At 40.3% G+C, this 19,683-nt stretch overlaps 2 protein-coding genes across 2 annotated transcripts in view; both read right to left on the reverse strand.

Moving 5' to 3' along the window:
* Positions 1-1,047: 1,047 nt before the first annotated feature.
* On the reverse strand, positions 1,048-7,194 carry OTX1 (orthodenticle homeobox 1). Its single transcript, XM_030194655.1, has 5 exons — positions 7,119-7,194; positions 6,336-6,414; positions 5,746-5,938; positions 4,572-4,723; positions 1,048-1,902 (listed from the first exon to the last, which is right to left on the reverse strand). Exons 3-5 carry the CDS (start codon positions 5,840-5,842, stop codon positions 1,144-1,146), a joined length of 1,008 nt encoding a protein of 335 aa, XP_030050515.1. The 5' UTR covers positions 5,843-5,938; positions 6,336-6,414; positions 7,119-7,194; the 3' UTR covers positions 1,048-1,143.
* A 7,076-nt stretch (positions 7,195-14,270) lies between these two features.
* The window catches only part of EHBP1 (EH domain binding protein 1), a 763,964-nt gene continuing 758,551 nt past the window's right edge, over positions 14,271-19,683 (reverse strand). Inside the window, 2 exon segments of the mRNA XM_030196160.1 lie at positions 14,271-15,347; positions 15,743-15,857. Coding sequence (XP_030052020.1) covers positions 15,257-15,347; positions 15,743-15,857 — 206 coding nt within the window. The 3' untranslated portion in view covers positions 14,271-15,256.

Here is a 19,683-nt window from a genome sequence, read left to right on the forward strand (position 1 = left end):
GGACAAAGCAGTCCAAACCAACAGTGACACAGATGCAGAAGTGCTCATTGGGCTGTATGGCTGGAGGATGATGCGCTAAGATAATCACTACACGAAAGAGGATTTCTAAAATACACAGGGGCAATTCAGAGTCACTTTTGCTGTCCCCCTCTGTTATTTTTTTTTTACCAACTTGCTTGGCGCCCTGCCTTATGTTTACTGAAAGAAAATAATCCTCCTTTCCAGCAGAAAGCTGTTCTGTAGTGGGGGAGAAGGATCAGCCCACACCCGTTAAATGTACTAAGTGTTGATCAGTACTATCTCAAAGCCCTCCACCATCCGTCTCATTGCTCTGAACCCAGTGGACTGGGGTTCCACTGCACTGATTGTCCTTAATAAGTATGTGAAGAAAGAGAAAACAAAAACAAAAGAGAGGTTTTGCCTATTTTGTTGCTTTTGTAAAGATGCAAACTCCAAAAATGAAGGGGATTTTAGATTCTGGAAAGCAAGGGCTCAGCTGAAGATATCTGCAAGTTAGGATGTAAAGGGTTTACATTTTAACCCCAATAACATCCCTTAAAAATAATGGTCACTGGAACGGACCGAATATTTATACAATTCCAGCTGCTTCCGGCAGCAAGAGGCTGTACAGTTCTACATTTAGCATTCAGACACAGCAAGAATCTGTACACAGTGGGTGCAGAAAGAGACCCTATATTAGAGGGTGACTCCCAGCACTCGGAGAGCTTTGGTTAGAGCACCTGGGCTAAACGCCAAGGGAGGGGGCTACAAAGTATTGATATTTTCTTTTAAAATGGGGAGGGGGAGAATGCAGCTCCCTTCCTTGCGTAAGTACAGCGTGCTCTCTAATCCCACTGCAGTGACTGACGATAGTGCATAAATAAAAGAATTTGTGAAGTTCAGTCCCATGCGGTCAGCAGCCCTAAGCCAAAGTTTCAGGGTTAGGAACCGACCATTTCTAAGCGCTACAAGTCCTGCCCAACAAATTACCAACAAAAAAAAAAAAAGGCGATTTCTAGATTCACTGTCCACAGCACAAGCGTCTGAGATTCCTCTAAGCACAGAGATTTTATTTCTTTTTATCTATTTATTTTATTCTTTTGAGTAATAGGATGTGATTGTTGAGTGGGAGATGGCCGATCTTCACAAGACTTGAAACCTCCAGGAAGCCTGATCTTTGTAATCCACGCAGTCGGTGGAGTTGAAGTTGAGTTTCCAGGAGGAAGCAGCCGTCTGCTCCTTGTAATCCAGGCAGTCAGAGGAGTTGAAGGGCAGTCCTGTGCTGGGGTAGCCTTGGTGGTGATGGTGGTGGTGGTGATGGTGGCTAGAAGACTGGCTAAGATGGTGATGGTGGTGGTGATGGCTGGACATTGAGGAGGGGGCCATGGGGCTGAGCTGGTGGGGGTGATGGTGGGAGTGCATGGGGGCCAGGTAGGAGCTGCAATCCATTCCCCCAAAGTAAGAGGACGATGGTGGCGGGTAGGCCTGACCGTAGCCCGGGGCCTGGCCATAGGACATGGGGTAGGAGGCGGAGGAGGAGGAGGAGCCAGAGCGCTGCATGCAGGAGGCGCTGCCCGAGGCCAGGGGCTCAGGGCCGGACACTGGAGCCGGGGCCGAGCCCGGGGAGATGGAGGCAGGACTCCAGATGGACGAGGCAGCCGTGGCGCTGGAGCTGAGAGGGGCCACGGCGCTGCCGATGGTCGGGTTGCCGGAGGCGTTGGAGCTGGAGGAGGAGGAGGAGGCGGAGCTGGAGACGGCAGGCGGGGTGAACTGGCCGCTGCTCTCCGATCCCGAGCTCTCCCGCACCGGCGAACTCTTTTTCTTAGCCGGACGGCTCTTGGCTCCGCTGCCGCTTTGCTGTTGCTGCTGTCTGCACTTTGCTCGGCGGTTCTTGAACCAGACCTGTGGGGAAAGAGTAGAGATTAGAGGCATCAAGCATCAACCTCCCTGCAAGTTCACTCAAGTCTTGTAGGTCAGTTTAGGGGCTGCTGGTTCTAGGCTTTATTTAAATCTTCTCCACACTACATCACCCCTCCTCTAACTGGAACCCTTGGGGCAGGCATAGGGTTGCTACTAGGATCTGTGGCAAATGTGCAGGGTGGGACTACCTGATCTACCCAGGCCGGAAGCTCTGCCCATCCCAGCCCTACTGCTACAAAGAGCTATAAACAAAGGGAGCAAGGATAAAAGACTAAACCCGATTTTAAAAATACATCTAAAAGGCTAATTCATTTTCACTCAAATCATAAACTCTGTTACAAAACGTACGATGACACGGCATGGAAATTAAACAGGGTTGCAGGAAGGGAGGGAAAGCTTGGCTTAGTAGACCTCCTCCTTTCCATATTCCTCACAAAATTTCATTTTTAAAACAGCGCAGTAAACCAAAATGTGATTCGTTTTGTTGTTAAATCTCCTTTCTGTACTAATTAAAACGTATTCTGTTTCAGCATCTAGGAAGAAGGAATTAAAACAAAACCATTCTAACCTTAACCTCAATCCACTTAAAAGTGTTAAGAAGGAACTTTTCGTTAAAAACAAAATAAAATAAAACTATGTTTAATGGAACTTGTCATCAAACAAAATACAAAAATATCCTGATATTTCTGCAATAATGTGTTTCGGGTTCCCACAGGCCCCTGCCAGCTCTCTCTCACAATTAACATTTGTTTAAATTTGCTATAATCGTGTTTGTTTTCTTTCCAAATTAAACTAATCCCGCCCTCTTCCCCAGGAAATAAAAACTATCAAAATCTACAAAAGCAGCTTTTCTTTCTTAACCTGAAAGATGAAACAAACTAGCAAAGCTAATCAAACAGAATAAAGTGAACTTTACATTAATCTCGCTCTTCGGTTTCAAAATATTAAATATGTTAATAATAAAAAGCTACCCCTTGTAAATGCCAGCAGATTGCTATAAGAAAAAGTAAGCTTGCAAGTCGTTCAAACTTGTGTATTTTCCCCCGTTTTGGATAGAGCTATCAGAATTAAAAATGTCCCTTTAAGGGGCAGCCCTATTTTATTACGGTTTACTCGTGGAAAATTACAGCGTTCCTCGTTTTAATCCACAATAGATAAGGGAACTCGTGCACCTTCAGAACAGGTCGCTTTAGTGTTCCGCAACCATTTATTATAAAGGGACTAGTGGACATTTTTTTAAAGCTCCTATCAAAACTCTACTGGAACTAGCCAAGTTCTGTTTGTTTAATTTGTTCAAATTACTTGCTACCCTCACTATCATTTTTCCCATAAACGCTTTTTTATTACTCATCCAATATCACAACACATACATTTATCAAAAATTTATTTTTCCAAAACCTAAATTCAAATTAGCGCCGATGATTAAAAAAAAGTTAAGTAAGATTAGCATTACTTTCTATTTTATGTTCTATTACTCTGTGCAAAGAAAAACTAGCTTCCCAAAGAGGAATTGTACAGTCGTTTTTCATAGTAGAAAAGTAACAGTATGAAACCAAATTATTTCTACACTCCATAGTTAACTAAAACACTTACAAACACCAAATTGGACGTGAAAGAGCATGCACTGAAAACTTGGAGCCTACTTCCTCTAAAGTCCCCCCCCCTGGTGCCATTCTATTTAAAAAAAAAAAAAGGCCTAACAAACAAAAGCGCACCTCGGGACTAAAACAGTTCCCCAAATCTCAAAACAATATTTATCCAAAAGGAAAGGAAAACTAGAACAGTTAAAAACGATAACATGAATCAAACAGGGGGAACTGGAACTGGAAAGGAGAAACTAAGACGACTGGGTGCTATCATTTCCTAGTACAGAGGGTCTGGGTTTAAATGTATTCCTGATAGGACTGGACACTAGGGGGCCATAGCGAGTATGCAACAGTCCTTGGGCGTTCGTAGTCCAGACAGGGGCATTAGGCTTAGTATCCAAGGATGAGACAGTGTCACCCTTACCGGTCCCTCTTGAAAACGAGCGTCTCCCTTTAAGAAGCAAATAACCCTTTGCTAAAGAGCTGGCAACATATGGGGGGGGGGGGGGGGGGGGAAGACTATACTCTCGGCACCCCTTATATTTCTCTCTGCTCATGATGCCGAATCTATACAACTGTCCCCAGTTAATCTTTTCTATAAGCCAGAGGCCTGGTCTCTGTAACTTTTGTCCTTTCAGGAATAAATGGAGGGGACACTGTCTCTACCCATACACTTCAAGTGGTCACCTCCCCAAATCCAATGTATTATTCCACTCGGCATCAAACACAATCATTTGCAGGGGCCAAAAGATGTTTACAGCTTCTGGACGCTTTGTACATAGACAAAGGCTAGGACTGTAGCTCCAGAAAGAAAAACAAACAAACAAAAAAAAAGAAGAGCACAAACTAGTCAGCAGTGCTTTGGACACTGAGTATCCGGACTCCCCGTCCCTGGCTTATAGAGAAAGGGGAGAAGGAGAGATTTCACTGGAAAACATTGTTTTGCGGTTAAATGAAAACAAAATTAGTTGAAGGCGTCCACTTTCTGGTTACAGGAGCGGGTGGGGAGGGTGCTGTCGGAGCTGATCCGGGAAGAAGGGGGTGGGGGCGCCGCCGGGGACGGACCTGCACTCTGGACTCTGGCAGGTTGATCTTGAGCGCCACCTCCTCGCGCATGAAGATATCTGGATATCGGGTCTTGGCGAAAAGTGCTTCCAGCACGTCCAGCTGAGAACGGGTGAAAGTAGTACGCTCCCGCCGCTGCTTCCGGGGGGTGGCTGGGGGAGGGGAAAGAGAAAAGGGGGGAAAAGTCACATCAAAAAAGAAGCAATAAATAAATAACCCACCCAGCCCCAGCCACCACTCGTCCCCAACCTCCAGCCTCTCAGTAACTTAATTTCAACTAAGGCTCTCTCAAGCACAGTCCTGCCTCCTCCCTTTTACAAGATACAAAAATAAAACATTGAAATATTTCACCACCATTTGTACGGGTTTCAAGTTTAAAAACACATATGCAGACAACGAGGTGGCCCGATGAACAGCGCAGGAAGGGGTAAAAAGTCTAAGCAGTCACAGCGCGCATTCTGCTGTGGGAAAGGTAAAAAAGCAAAGAATAGCGCGGGTCCCGCTGTGAGGACAGAGGCAACTACACCAATCCGCAAATTCACTACATACACATAAAAACAAATTGTGGGAGAACAGACCAGAGTTTCAAAAGTTCATGGCATATGCAAAGCGTAAATACTGTCCCCCAAATAAGATCCTTCAAGTCAAGGTTGATTATTCTTTAAACATTTGCAAGAGGGATGGCCTAGGATTAATCAAATGACAGATACAGAAATTAAGAATGTACCTACAGCAGGTCACAATATAAAACACTGACGCACCCACAAAAGCACAACTTGTCAACTATTTATCAATCAAAAACCAAAACAGAAACTGTCAACAAAATTAAAAAAATACAAATTTTGCTATAAGTATTTAAAAAATCATACTCAGTTATCCTTGAAAAAAATAGCAATACTTGTTTAAGAGAAAACCAATTTCTATTGAGAGGAAAAAGTACATTTGGCAAACTCTGCAAATAGCCACTGTTCTCACCAAACTTTCCAGTCTTTACAAATATTAGTTTCACACAAGGTAGTCAAAAATATTGAAGAGCTTTTTTAATTCAAAAATATTTTCAAAGTAGCTTTACCAACGATCTATGCATGACCTTCTGAAGTCTAAATATAAACACAAAGCAAGTCCACTTTTTTATTTTAAATTCTAGAGACAGAAAGAGCTAATGCTTTCTTACCCGGGTATCCTACTGAAGGGTGCAGCAAGTCCATGGGGGGTCCAGTCAGCCCCAAACCATTCATGGCATAAGGGGACTGTTTGAGGTATGACATCATGCTAAAAGCTTGAAAGGTTCCCAGATTATCCTCAAAAATACAGATCACTAATGAAGTAACAAAAAATCTTCTTTCAGGTAGAATCTTGAAAGTACGCTAAAATAAATAATAAATATTTTTAAAAGTCACATTATACAAAATAAACGAATTAAGAATATTAACACACACCAAGCGTTTAAAATACTAAATTACAGTAGTCAATACTTGTATTACAAGTTTCATTACAATAAAATCTACGTTCTACATAAAAAAAAATAATTCTGCTTTGGAGCAGGAGGGAAACAAGTCAAATACACAGTTTAATACAATGAATAAAGGGGTTTAGTTTCAGAGCGGCGATTAAAAATTAAGCGATGATTTTTAAATGTGCAAATTTTCGAAGCAACAAGTTTGTAATATTCGACTTTCTTTTTTATTTCATTTACTACAGTTCTTACCCTCCAAAGTAGTTCTTAACTTGTAGATGAACTAACAAAAATATAATTTAACTTACCTAATGTTGTTAAGCGTGTCATTTAACAAGCAGCTTCGAAAAGAGTTTTCAATCGTGCACAACCTTAATTCGGGGTCTTCTGTAGAAACGAGAGATGCAACAATAATTTACAAAGGATATTTCGATTAGAAAACAATTCCAGAAACAAAAAAAGTGTAAAGTTAGCCAAAACGAGCGAAAGGGGCATTTTAATTATAAGTAGCTACCATTTAAATTTACAATAAACAAAAGGGAAAGTCAAGGCCATAGTTCACCAGAAACTACGCTAACATTCACACATAAATTGTTGATACAAGTTACTTGTAAATGGCATGTTTAAAATAATCAATTAAAGCCGTTCACGTCGCCCCTCTACTTTGAGCACATTCGCAGGCTCTGAAGAAAGGATCCCTGAATCTGCCACAGTGAAAGGGAGCAAAGGATTACTGATCTGAGTCTAAATTCGGCGGATGAATGTTGATAGGTGTTTGGCCACCAAAATGCAATCTTCCAATTCTGCAAATGTAATTAAAAAGAGACGTTCGGGTACATAAGTTCATTTGAAATCAAAGAAAGCATTAAATACGAGGATCAGACGGTTGAAATACAATTAAGATGAAGAAAGGCGATTATATTTTTAAGGTATACCGAATCCAGTTTAGTTGACTGCTTTTGCCCAATTTAAAAATGGAGATTTTCTGAGTCCACACCAAAAAGTTTTAATACCTGTTGCTCTGAGCAGTGGAAAGTCACCCTAAAGGCATAAATAACTTTTATAAACCAAAATTTGTTGAATGCACATACCAATCTCATAAAAAAGTAAGAGTTCTATTACAGGTACAGCATTCCCACATTTCTCTTGTACTGCACAATCTATGACTTGGAGCGGGGAAAAAGCAACACCTAGGCCCCAGTTTTTCTGGTTCCATACATTAGATCTCCTTCTCTGTAGAGATCTCCGCAGTGTGCACATGAAGCACCATGGATGGCTGCCTCAGAATGGTACGTAGGATCCTGGGATCTGGACGGTACCGATCAGCGAACGGGTCTCAGGCAGAACTGGAGGGCAACGAAGCAAAGAGGGGCCCGAATCTCCCGGAACAGAAATTCACATTCCCATTGAATGAAACTACAAAAACTAGCTTCCAGGTAGCAAGCCCGTTTCAAAGACATTTGGATTAAAAGAAAAAAAAAAGGGGGGGGGGAAGAGAAAACAAAAAGAAAATGCCGCCCCTCAAGTTATCTCTTAAGTGGATGCAACTTTTAATAGGCTTTGAAATCGTTCACGCCACAAAGCAATCCCCTAAAAATCAGGCAAACTTCTTGTGTTATTTCTATTACATTAACAGACATTTCCCCCAAACACAGCAGCAAGGCCTCAAAGACGAGTCATTCGTGAGGCTGGAAATGGTCGGCTTTGGACTCTGCTGGAAGTTCTTGTTACTCTGAAATGAATCTGACGCCTTCTCAACAAGGACGGTGGGGGAGGGAGGAAAGCAGGGAGGCAGGCGAACGGCACATTTCAGTTCCATCTTTATTTTCCACGTCACAGAACTGGATCGGGACAGGAAGCGCACAAGAACTAACAATCGGGTGGCAAATTCTCCGGTGGCGATGAGCAAGGCTTATTAAACCCGCTTCTAGGTTTCGAAGAGGCCGAGAACAATTGATCATTAGTTTCAAACATCTCTGCTTCCATATTTCTGCAGGTCGGAGTAAGGTTAAAATATTCAAGAATGCTTATGCAACGTAACTTTGGCAAGCTCTTTTGAGTTAATTTAGGGATTAAAAGAGCTAGAAATGCACGGTCCTTAAAGAAGAACAACAACAAAAAAGAAATATCTAATCTGAACAGAGCAGGAAACGAAGTTACAAACAAAAACTTGCCAACACAATCACACAGAGAAATCCGAAGTTGCCGAGTTTGTTTTGCAGTCAGTGGCTTTAAAAATCCTAGAACCAAAAAAAACAAACAAACAAACAAAAAAAAACCCCCCGAAGGGAAAAGCATTTGGAGAAGGTACACGAAATTTGCAGTTAGTCCAAGATCAGGAGAAAACACAGGGGCATGCTCTGCTCTACCTTTGAGGAAAAGAGTGAATGGACCTGGTGTCTGTTTATAGTTTTGAGTCTTTCTTCCCCAACACCCGGATCCCCTTCCCTTCATCCCCTGTGTTTGCTCCTTGGTGCCCGGGTTCCGGGGGAGGGGGGCACAGAGCCAGGCGACCGAGATTCCGATCCCGCGAATCCCCTGTTCCACCCCCCTCCCCCTTGTCCCGTATACAACTTTGTATCCCTGAGCACGGCAAACAAATCAGCCGCGCGGACTTTTTTTTTTTTTTTTTACCTTGTCGGAGTGGCCGTCTCGCGCCCAGGTCCTTTAGGTGATTGGAACTGTAGACTGATGAAGATTGATCACCTTCTTACAGCCCAACCCAGTGCCAAGCGAGCGCAAGGCCCCTGCGTGACCGCAGCTCGCAGCCAATCCCCCGCCATCACTCTTCCGACGGACGGCGCGGACGGCCAATAGCGGTGCCGGCCGCGGGGGTTACCTCTATACGCGCCTTCCCCTCTCTCTTCCTCCTCCCTATCTCCCGCCCCCTTTCTGCTGGCGTTGTACCCGGCTGGAGTTGCTGCCGGCGGCCAAAGCTAAACTCAGAGAGTTCATGCTAGGCAAGCACTGGGCACCCAGGAAACAATACGTGCAAAGAGAGGAGAGACCGAAAGTGCACAAGCCTCTCAGCTACTAACTTTTATTGTCCTGCTAAGATTCGTCAGTTATGTAGAAAAAAAAAATAAATATAGTGTAGAGTGTTTTTTGAACTTCGACATGTTTGTGCATCTTAAACTTCTGCTGCTTTTCACAATGCTGGCGATTTATAGTCAATATCACTGGGACTGGAGCGCTCATAATATTTCAAAGCACATTTCCTACGTATATTCGTCGAATTCCAATCAATCAGCGGGGGAAAGAACTATTAAGAGCACCGCAAATTAGCAAGAAAAATAAATCCATCTCTCAGTAATAGGGTCTAGTAAAATACTGTTCCAAAGCACGTTCGTTTCTGCTGTGAAACAAGAAGACGTTCAGAAAAGTTTTGTTTTTGTTCCAGGCCTTTTTTTCTTTATCTTTTTGTTATACCATATTCATCATTCTCTGTAACAACAACACCTTTCTAATACGTATTGAAGACAAAAGGCGATGATTATGCCAATAGATTTAACTTTGTATTCGGGGGATATCTGATTATTGCAGGCCGCTTTGAAACAAGGAGATGTATAAGTAAAACATAACAATATATTTTAACAAATGTTTATGTAGCACCATTACAAAAGGAATAAAAAGAGATTTGTCAAGAACACAAACCAGTCTTTTCTCTCTCAACTCTGTGCAATACAATTATTTAGGTTTTCTTTTTTAAACTTGCGCTTTCTCATACATATTAATGAAGGCTTAATCCCCCTTTTTAGAATTACTTTTTTTCCCCAAATTTGCTAGAGCAAAGTTAATAAGAAACTGCTGCAAATACAAAAAGAAATCCGAAAATAATATAAATAAAACAGATGAATGTAAAAAAAAATCTATTAGAAAGTAAATGAAATGAATCCAAATGAAGAGGGGCTAGGCAGGAAAGGGAACGTTTCTCTTCTGACGAATCAAGAGGATAACGTTTGAGATTTTACAGCAAAGCTCAAGCTATTTATGTCCGACAAGATCTGAGATTCGCACTAATTAAACTTCTCTTATTGTGCTACTGATGCTTTTTAAGTTGTATTTTAACCTAACGTTTTTCCTTTACTCGGACCTCTGTTTCTGATATTGGGCTTTGATGGGCGATTTTCCAGTTTGATGGTTATGTTATTAATTCTTTTGACCAATGGTTGATTTGGTTATCGCTGCCACTATTCTGATTTTGGCTATGAATATTCTGGGACTATTTCATTTTGAGTATCTCTCCTGTTCCAAATTCGAATGCTTTGGTTATTTATTGTTGACTTTCATATTTTAGTTCCTTCTAGTCTGTGATTCTCATCTTGCATTTGTCTCCGTTCATTTTATGTTGGTTATTCTTGTTGATCCTGGTTCTCAAGTTTTCGTTACTGTTGCTATCTTTAATGTTTTATGTTAGCTTTAATGTTTTTCTCCCTTTCTCAGGTTTTGTTTTTTTATTCTTTCCCTTTTCCGATTCGGGGGAGGACCGATACCCGTGTTTTAGTTATTGTCTCTGGCTCCCATGGTTTGGTGCATGATGCTCATTGCCCCAAAAAGGATGCAGGGGGGCTCTGTACTCTGCATGCCGGGTACGAAGAGGGCACACTGCATCCTTAACGTGTTTCTGAAAGGATCGGCCAGATCTTCTTAGGACTTTAATAAGGCTTTGCTCGGTTCTTTTGTTGATCTCTCGAAATCAACTCCTTCTAATTGAAGTTGGAGCTGAAAGCGAGCTAATGTTCAAAGCAAGTGACCGCCGGACGAACAAAATTACATTTTTTTGTGGACTGTGAGTAGGACATCTAATGAAAGGAGGCGGGGGAAAGAGGGGGGCAGAAGAGGACAGGGTGGTTTACAAGATTCTTCTGTAGTTCACAAAAGTCATCGACACAGGCACTTTTTGTAAGAACAAAGACGCCGCAAGCCATTCACAAAAAAGTTCCCCCCCCCCAAAAAAAAGAAAAAAAAAATCAGAATTACTACTTTTGAAAAACGTCCCAGTATTTCTGGAGCTTGTGCGGTCAGCATCCAAGTACAGGTTCATTCTTTTTAAGAACCACAATTGCTGTGACTGCAATTTCTTCTGATTATTTCTGTTTTCCCCTCTTTATTCGTACTTTAAAGTGTTTTAAAGACCGATTTCTGTCATATTTATTTAGGTTTTGAAGTCTCCAAAGGAATGTATATTCCTGTAACAACCAGGTAGCTTTTGCTGCTGTTTGTGGTCAGGATCTCAGTTCGAGCCGCTGTGATCTGCTCTGTGTAAATCTGGAGGTATCAAGTCGCACTAACCCTTTTTGTAATAAGAGTATTTTGGCTAATCCCAAATTGCAGGCGAATTTTCTTAATGCCTCAGCCCATAAAACCCCGGATTAAGGGGAGGTGAAGGGGGAGGCTGGATGGAGCAAAAGGAAAACAGAGACAGAGAAAGGGAATTAAAAAAAAAGTTGTGTGTGTGTGTGTGAAGAAATGAGAATTATAGCAGGGTTTGCTGCTGCTTGGTTACTTGGCTCCTGGAATTCAAGAGTATATTAAATATCAGAGGAAACGGAAAGAGCAAGGGACTAGCATTTTAGCAGCCTAGAAGCCACTGCCTTCCGGTTATATATTCCGCTGCCCCGAGACCAGCGGATCAGCCTGACCGGAGCTGGTGCAGCTCTCATAGCCCTGAACTCATCACATTAGCATCACATCCGGAGCCCAACCTGGCCACCGAAGACTCGACTGCGCTCAGCCACCGAGGGCAGGATCACGTCCAAAATGCTCCCCGGCTTACACCTGGGCTCCCTATTGCGCTTTAGCCTTGGATCTTAAGAAAACGTCAGCAAGTTTAAAAATTGTAAGGTGAAAGCAAAAGCTGACCCCCCATCTTTTTGAGAATAGTGAGTAAAACGTAGTTTTTCTTTTCTTCCCTGCCCCATCTGCAAAATTCAGGTAAACTGCAAAGAAAAGCTGCCTTCCAATTTGCTTTTTGTTTGCTGCAAGATAGTGCAGCGTAAAGAGGACAACGATACAGCAGCAGACATACCAGGAGGATTTGCTTTTCTTTCATAGCAAACACTGTGAGGGTTAACTTTTTTTCTCTGTTGGCGACTCACACAGGTGGGGTTGCAAGTCTGTCTAGTTTTAATACTTTAACTCGTTTGCATCTGCTTAGTAATTGTTCCAAAAGTAAATCGTCTTTTAACATATAGCGTATATTTCACACAGTAGCATTTTTTTTTCTTTGCAGATGCACCAGTTCTCAAGCTAGTTTTATATTCGGGAAATACTTAGAGGTATATTTTCAAAGCACTTAGCCTTCCAAAGTTCCATAGGTTTCTATAGGAAGGGGAAGGCTAAGTGCTTTGAAAATACGCCTCTGCTTGAGCTAATGATAATAGCAGGAAATTTAGTGCTTTTTTTTCCCCCTTTGGAAATATGGGTGTCATGATGAAAAATCTTTCCTTTGTAGAAGACATGATGTTTACTGCCCATATAGTCGTACTTCTTTTGCTGGTGGACAGAGCAGGAAGGCCTGCTTTAAAGTAAGAATCAGCATAATTTTCTTTATTTTGTACAGTTCCCCCTGTTTTGGGTTTCAATAGCATTGTCTCTCTTTCAGAGTCTTTCACATACAAAGTGTTTGAATCGGTAACAAATGCTTATTTCCTTTAATAAAATAAATGACACTTCCCCCCCCCCCCCTTTTTAATTTGTTTAGAACGTACTGTTGATATACAGCAAGTAGCACATTATGTTCTCTTAAATCCAGATAAGACTCTTTTCTTGTACAGTCTCATAGTATCCCACCCTTTCCTCTACATATGAATCTTCCATTGCTGGGGTTGGACAGAGGCCATAGAAACTGGTTGTACTGTACACAGGGCAGAAACTTGGAAGGCAAGCTGAGAAGAAATCAGCAACTTAATCTGAAGAAACTAAAAGGGCCAAAGAGGACGTCAGCAGTCAAAACTTACTTTTCACCATTTAATTAAGAGGGAGGCAGCAGTGATGAGCCTGCCCTGACTGTGTCACTAGAAAGAGAATCCTGATCAAAAACTCAACAGAAACTGCGAGGTTAAACAGATGCTGTCTAGAAATTAAATTCTGATCTGTCTTGCAAGAACCAATAAACCGCATTAACCTACGTTTAAAACAAAAGAGAGAATTTGCAAAGAGAAAGCTGGAGTTTTAGCATGAAAACTATTAAAGGCAAGAAGCATTATTTTATCACCAAAAGTCCCAGATAGCTAAATCTTGGGAAACGAACACAAGTAGAAGAAAAGCCACTAAATTTCCCATTTTCAGTAGTTAATGAAGGGATGGAAGAGGTTTAATTTCCTTAGCAAAAGAACAATGTCATAACCTGATCACCATTCTGAAGTAATGAAAAAGCACTAGAGACAGATATTCACACTATCACTTGTTATCATTTTAACCGGATTATTCACCAGTCCAGTTTGTTAACATTTGCTTGTACTTCCTAGAGAGACAGAATGTAGTAAGGCCTTAGTAAATGAGGCACTAGTGTGTTATTACATTGAGTGTAGCTTCAGCTTTCCGTTATGGATTTTAACAATCATCCTTCCTTTTTCTCCCTGGAATTCCACAACGCTTTGTTGCGCTCTTTCCTTGTACAATAAAACACTGGGATGCAACTATCTACACAGATTTTGAACAAACGCAGGACTTCTGCTCAGAGTTCGATTACATTTTAATTTTTTTTAAATCAGTTGTTACGTATTTTCAGTTGTTTTCTATAACTGAAGCCAACTCTGCCTTTATTCATAAGAGTTCTAACGATTCAAACTATTTGAACGCAATGTTTTTAAGGTGCCTGAACTGTATTAAGCACTTAACTGCGGCTCTAAATACGGTGCTCTTTATCTTCTCCCTTCTTGTTTGTGCCCGACATTTTTCACGAGCAGATGCCCAAACTATAGGGAAATTAATTTTTGACTTATGCAGCAAAGACTATCCGACTTTTAACCCTATTAAGGAAATTATGCATTATCGCTTACTAGCAGAATATAATCAAACTATGTCATTAACCAAGGCTGTAGCACTTCCTGTAAGCAACAGTTCATGGCTTTTAGGCAGTTGAACTCATTTTATTAATAAACTCTTCCATTTTATTTACCAAAACTCAGAGTTCTGTGTCTTCCAACACTTACCTACTGATTTAGGTGCTTCCGGTTTTCAGCTCCAGACCATTTTGATTTTTTTTTTCCAGTGGTTTGGTAAAGAAAACAACGGCAACATTTACGAAAGAAAGATTCAGCTTTTATTGAAAATTTTGTATATGACTCAGTATTGCAATAAATAAACAGATAACCATGTCCACAAAATAACAGCTTGTGCAGCAGGCTAGAAAGAGAAAAGAACAATCTGGAAATATTTGCACACAATGGGAAAAGCACAGGCTTCTGGGTATATCAAAGAAATAAATAATAACAGCATTCTTCAGCATATATGGAGATGCAACAAGCGGAAGCTGGAGGCAATAAATAGTAATCCCAGGGAAGATGGTGCACAGAGCCCTGGATGAAGAAATATTTCTGTAAACCGATGCAAACTAAGCCCTATACCACACACCCACCCTCCAATAAAAAGGGCTGCTGCAAACTTTGTTAAAGAATAGTTCTGGGAGTAAAACAGTCTTTAATTTATATACAATAATAGAATGTAAAACATTAAACAAAACACCTGTAAATAACGCATTTTAATGTTATGACTGTATGATCTAACTTTAAAATCTTGAAACAGCTCAATAAGCATTACAAGTGGCAAGGTTAGATAAAACAACTCACAATGATTTCTTGATGTCTATTTTTATTGCCTCTGTAATATTATTTAAACAACTAAAGTAGCAGTCACATATCCCCCCTCCCTCCCCTCTTGATCTAACCAAAGCTTGATAGGGCAGTATTATTTTGAAGGCTCTTAAGCATATTCCACATCAAAACAGAACACACAGAGCAAGGTCTGCACAGATTTTGTGCAAACTGGTTCACCGGTTTCAACTAGGTAAGGGCAGTTTGCTATCCTATTAGAATTTGAAAGCTATAGTTGAGAACATACATAATTTAATGCAGAGATGTACACTTGACCGAACAAAATTAAAAGCTTAATAAAAGTATTCTAAACACAATGCTTTCTCAGAGTTGGGGGAAAAAGTTGCCAATATTAAAAAGAGATGTATAAACATAGGGCTGAATGCAAAGTTCTTAAAGAGCCTGAGGCTGAATCATTGGAGGACACATTTCTCTTCCTTCTTCACCATCTTGCCTTTGCTTTGTTCAAGAGTTCTTTCTAGATGTTCATCTTCTTCCTCAGCTCTGAAAACCAGATAGAACAGAAAATTAGTTTGTAGTCTTAAAAAAAAGGCTTCCTTCCTATAAAATGCAAAAAAAAAAAAAAGTTCTCTACACTATAATTATCTAAAGACATTCTTGTAGACAATGCCAAATTTGGATCTTTTGCTACACTCCTCATCTGAACTGAAAAATCAGAAACAGCAATATTTCAAGAACTATGTAGCTTTCTGTAGAAGCATAAATAGGCTGGCATTGGGTAACATACTTGTATTACCACTGCATCTAAACAGAGAATTACCAGAACAGTTGGCTTTTTTTCTTTAAAAGACTTCCTGCCAAGTCTGGTTGGAGATTTAAGGCAAATATGCATAAAATATAAACACCTACATTGTAAGTGCGGAAGAGGTCACACTTACTGTTTCTCTTGGGCATCCAAATCTCTGACCAAAGCATCGCGTTTATTAACCAGGATAACAAGTTCATCCAGCAAAAGCTGTTCTCTCCTCTTCTGAGCTTCTGTTTTCTGCCAATCTATGAGCAAACATAGCAGAGGGAGAGATTCTTACCGCCATTAATATTTCAAGCAAGTTAGAGGCATGTAACTCATTTGCAAGGCCTCAATAAGAACTTTTTAAAATGTTAGATTAGAAGCTAGGGCTGTACTGAATATTCGGATTTGATTCAATTTGACTCAGAATGGTGCTTCGTATTTGGCCGAACAGAACAGTGATTTAAATTACAATAGGAATAATCCAGGGCTCTGCTGTGCTAAAACCTACTGAAATAAACACTTGATCTCTGATTTTACGTTGCTTCTTTTATTATTTGTTATGTTAAAGCTCAATTGCTATTTTCATGTTCGGTATTCGTATTTTGCCAAACAATATTTTTAATTATTTCGACCGAATAGTAAAATAGCTCTATTAGAAGCATCAACAACAGGTTCCTTTAAGGTTGTGCAGGCCATAAAGCTCCAGGTTCTCCAACTTGAACTTATATGGCGCTTACTGTCATCTCTGAAACTTTAACCAGCTCAAATAAGGGTTTATACTTACAGTTAAAATATGACTTCCTTTAAACAGTTTAAGAACTACTGCATTGATTATATATTTAATTTTGTAAAAAAAGGTTTATAAAACAAGTAGTTCACAGAAAATCTTTATTAAAAGTGGCCCAGCATGTATATTTTATCTTCTGTGTACTTTTCCATGTTGTTAAAAAAGAAAAATGAATAACAAATTTCCTGTGCTACTATGTAATGTTCTACATGAGTTCAGCAAAATTATTTTTTAAAATTGGTAAAAGTTCCTAAGAAAAAGAATCCCAACACACCACCTTAAGGTCATAATCAATAATGTAAACTCACAAAAAATAAACCCAGTCAATTATTCTCTAATTTCTTCCGTGCTATATTTTAGCAGTTGGACGTATCTCACACTGTGCACCATATGCCTCATAATATCTTTAAAAGTAATGCATCAGCCAATTACCATTTCTCTGAAGTCAAACGTTTACTATGCAGGATGACACAGCATCGTTCTCAATTGTATTAGGAATGTTCAGCTTCCAAGCTATGATTTACCAATCTGAATGAAACATACTTCACTACCTCGTAGCTATTTGGAAAACTCTATGGTCTTCACATGAGCAAAGAGACCGGCTCCCCTCTAAGCTTATGCTTCAAACTGATCACAAAGTTAGACAGTAAAGCTGCAAGGATCAGTGCTCTACACACAGGATCTATTCTCTCTCTCTCTCTCTCTCTTTAAAATTAACTCTCCTTAATACATTTATAGCATATTACTTAGCTATGCATTTTATGTTTATTACACAGCCAAGCATAAAACTTTTTTGTTTCTTTAGGGCTATCTGTAATCCTTAAATGCTCCAATGTATAAATGCATATTTTTGGTAAACCAGAGCAATTTTGTCAAATAACCTATTTTAAATAGGTGTTAATCTTGAATCTGGCCATTTGCCTGTGTCTGCTAAAGTGAAATCTGCGAGTTTTTTTTGTTTGTTTGTTTAGTCTTATTCATGAGGCCTGGGCACTGTTCTACCTAATGTTTCTTCTATTCTTGAGTAAAGTAGTGTGATGGCCGTGTTAGTCCATTCTTATTCATGAAGGGCATTAAAAGTTTATTAATTGCACTCTTAAAAAGAGAATAACTCACAACGTCTTTTTCAATACTCTCTAAGAAGGGCTTGAAATCTATACCCCCCAGAAACAGAATGTGCCAGGGCTCTTTTTGGGCACAATTCACTGGATATTTTTTGTTTTCCAATGGTACAATCCGTTTCCTATTTCTAATTACATTTTATGTATCTATATACAAAAAAAAAAGCCCATGAAATATGCAAACACTTTAGTACTCCCTTAGCCAACTGCCCTCTTGCTTAGCTAGACTGCAGGAGCTTGTAGCTGTCAATCAACCAGCAGTCTACTCCGCCTCCCTCATTAGGAAGGTAAACAATGAAAAGAAGTCGAACTAGATGGAGAGAGATAGCAGAACAAATGAGGGCCAGGAGGGAAACAGGACACCAGCTTAAAAAAAAAAATCCATAGCCACTGACTCACGCAAGGTCCTTCAACCCCCCCCACCCCCAACAAACAAACAAACAAAAAAAAGACCCAAACCAAAACCACAGCGGAAAGACTCTGCGCAATCCTTTTGGATTTCTCTCCCTCTCCATTGCCCTAGGCAATCATGTTAAAACTTGGCTGGTGCTTATTCAGATAAACCTAACAATGCACCCCAATGGTTACCATGTGGATCTTCACAAACCACACAAGAATGCGCCGGTTCAAATCCCCCCCACCCCCCTCCAAAGCAAAATTTATTCAAGACAGCAAACTGCTCAGCAGCTTTATGAAAGCAAGTAGTGCTAGAGGGAATTCTGCCTTGTATTTACAAATTAAAAATTAGATGCATCATCATGCAATAAAGGTTAGAACAGCACCCCCCTCAGAAATGTTTAATCACCTTTATCATTCAATCTTATCTGTATGCACACAGGACGTTCAAGTATTACGTGTACCTATCAATATTTATGTAAACAGTGCACCCAAATCTATAACTAGTAAACTATCAACAGCAATGGTAATCATCTTACAAATGTAGAATATTAGTACAATTCAACATCATTATTAAACATGCAGGCGATAGCAGCAAACCTCTTAGGTCTCCCTCAAGATAGATGTATATTGTTTGTATGAAAATATTCATGAACAATATTTGTAAAGGTTTTTTTTTAATAAACATATTCAAATCAAATATCTTCACCTGCCTTTTATACTCAACCTACCTGGCTCATTACTAACATCATGAAAACAAAGGGTGGGGGGAGGATAAAAAATGAACTATACTTTGTATTTGAAATTCAGTTTTTTTAAAATGATATTGTTCTCCATCCTACCAATCTGACTAGTAAAGTGAAGTTTTAAATACTGCCTCCATTACATTTACATGAAGCAGCATCTACATCCTGTGAATATGAGAAAGGATTTATATTAGACCATTTTTAGATGGTTTAGTCATTTTCACCAGCCAACCTTTTCCTGAACCCTTGGAACACCATACCAAGGATTCAGGCCGGTCTAGAATTAAATGCATTTGTTTTTTTCCAGATAATACTTCCATGCTATTGGAAACAGAAGACAAGCTTTCAACATCCACTCATGCTCTCCCTTCCAGTTCCTAATAGCTGCAGGTTATTAGTAAGAAAAGATGGTGACTCAAAGTACTACCTTGAATCAATGGAAGGCACTACAGCAATAGAACAAATGGCACAACAGCAGTATCCTTAGTATCTGACTCTCTTGTACCACCTCGTCCTTAGTATCTGCCTCTCTTGAAACCACCTCGTCCTTAGTATCTGCCTCTCTTGTACCACCTCGTCCTTAGTATCTGCCTCTCTTGTACCACCTCGTCCTTAGTATCTGCCTCTCTTGTACCACCTCGTCCTTAGTATCTGCCTCTCTTGAAACCACCTCGTCCTTAGTATCTGCCTCTCTTGTACCACCTCGTCCTTAGTATCTGCCTCTCTTGTACCACCTCGTCCTTAGTATCTACCTCTCTTGTACCACCTCGTCCTTAGTATCTGCCTCTCTTGTACCACCTCGTCCTTAGTATCTACCTCTCTTGTACCACCTCGTCCTTAGTATCTGCCTCTCTTGTACCACCTCGCCATTAGTGTCACTACTACCAACAGAGTGTATGAAGTTCAAATAAAAATCTCATACAATTTCACATAAAGATATACAGGAGCTAGCTCTGTGGGTGTGTGAGCACCCCTAATACTGAACAAATTCCTTGACTATGTTCAGGGACAGGTATGGGTTTAGCACCCCCCCCAC

This window comes from Microcaecilia unicolor, chromosome 3 (genome assembly GCF_901765095.1).
Source record: "Microcaecilia unicolor chromosome 3, aMicUni1.1, whole genome shotgun sequence".
NCBI lineage: Eukaryota > Metazoa > Chordata > Amphibia > Gymnophiona > Siphonopidae > Microcaecilia > Microcaecilia unicolor.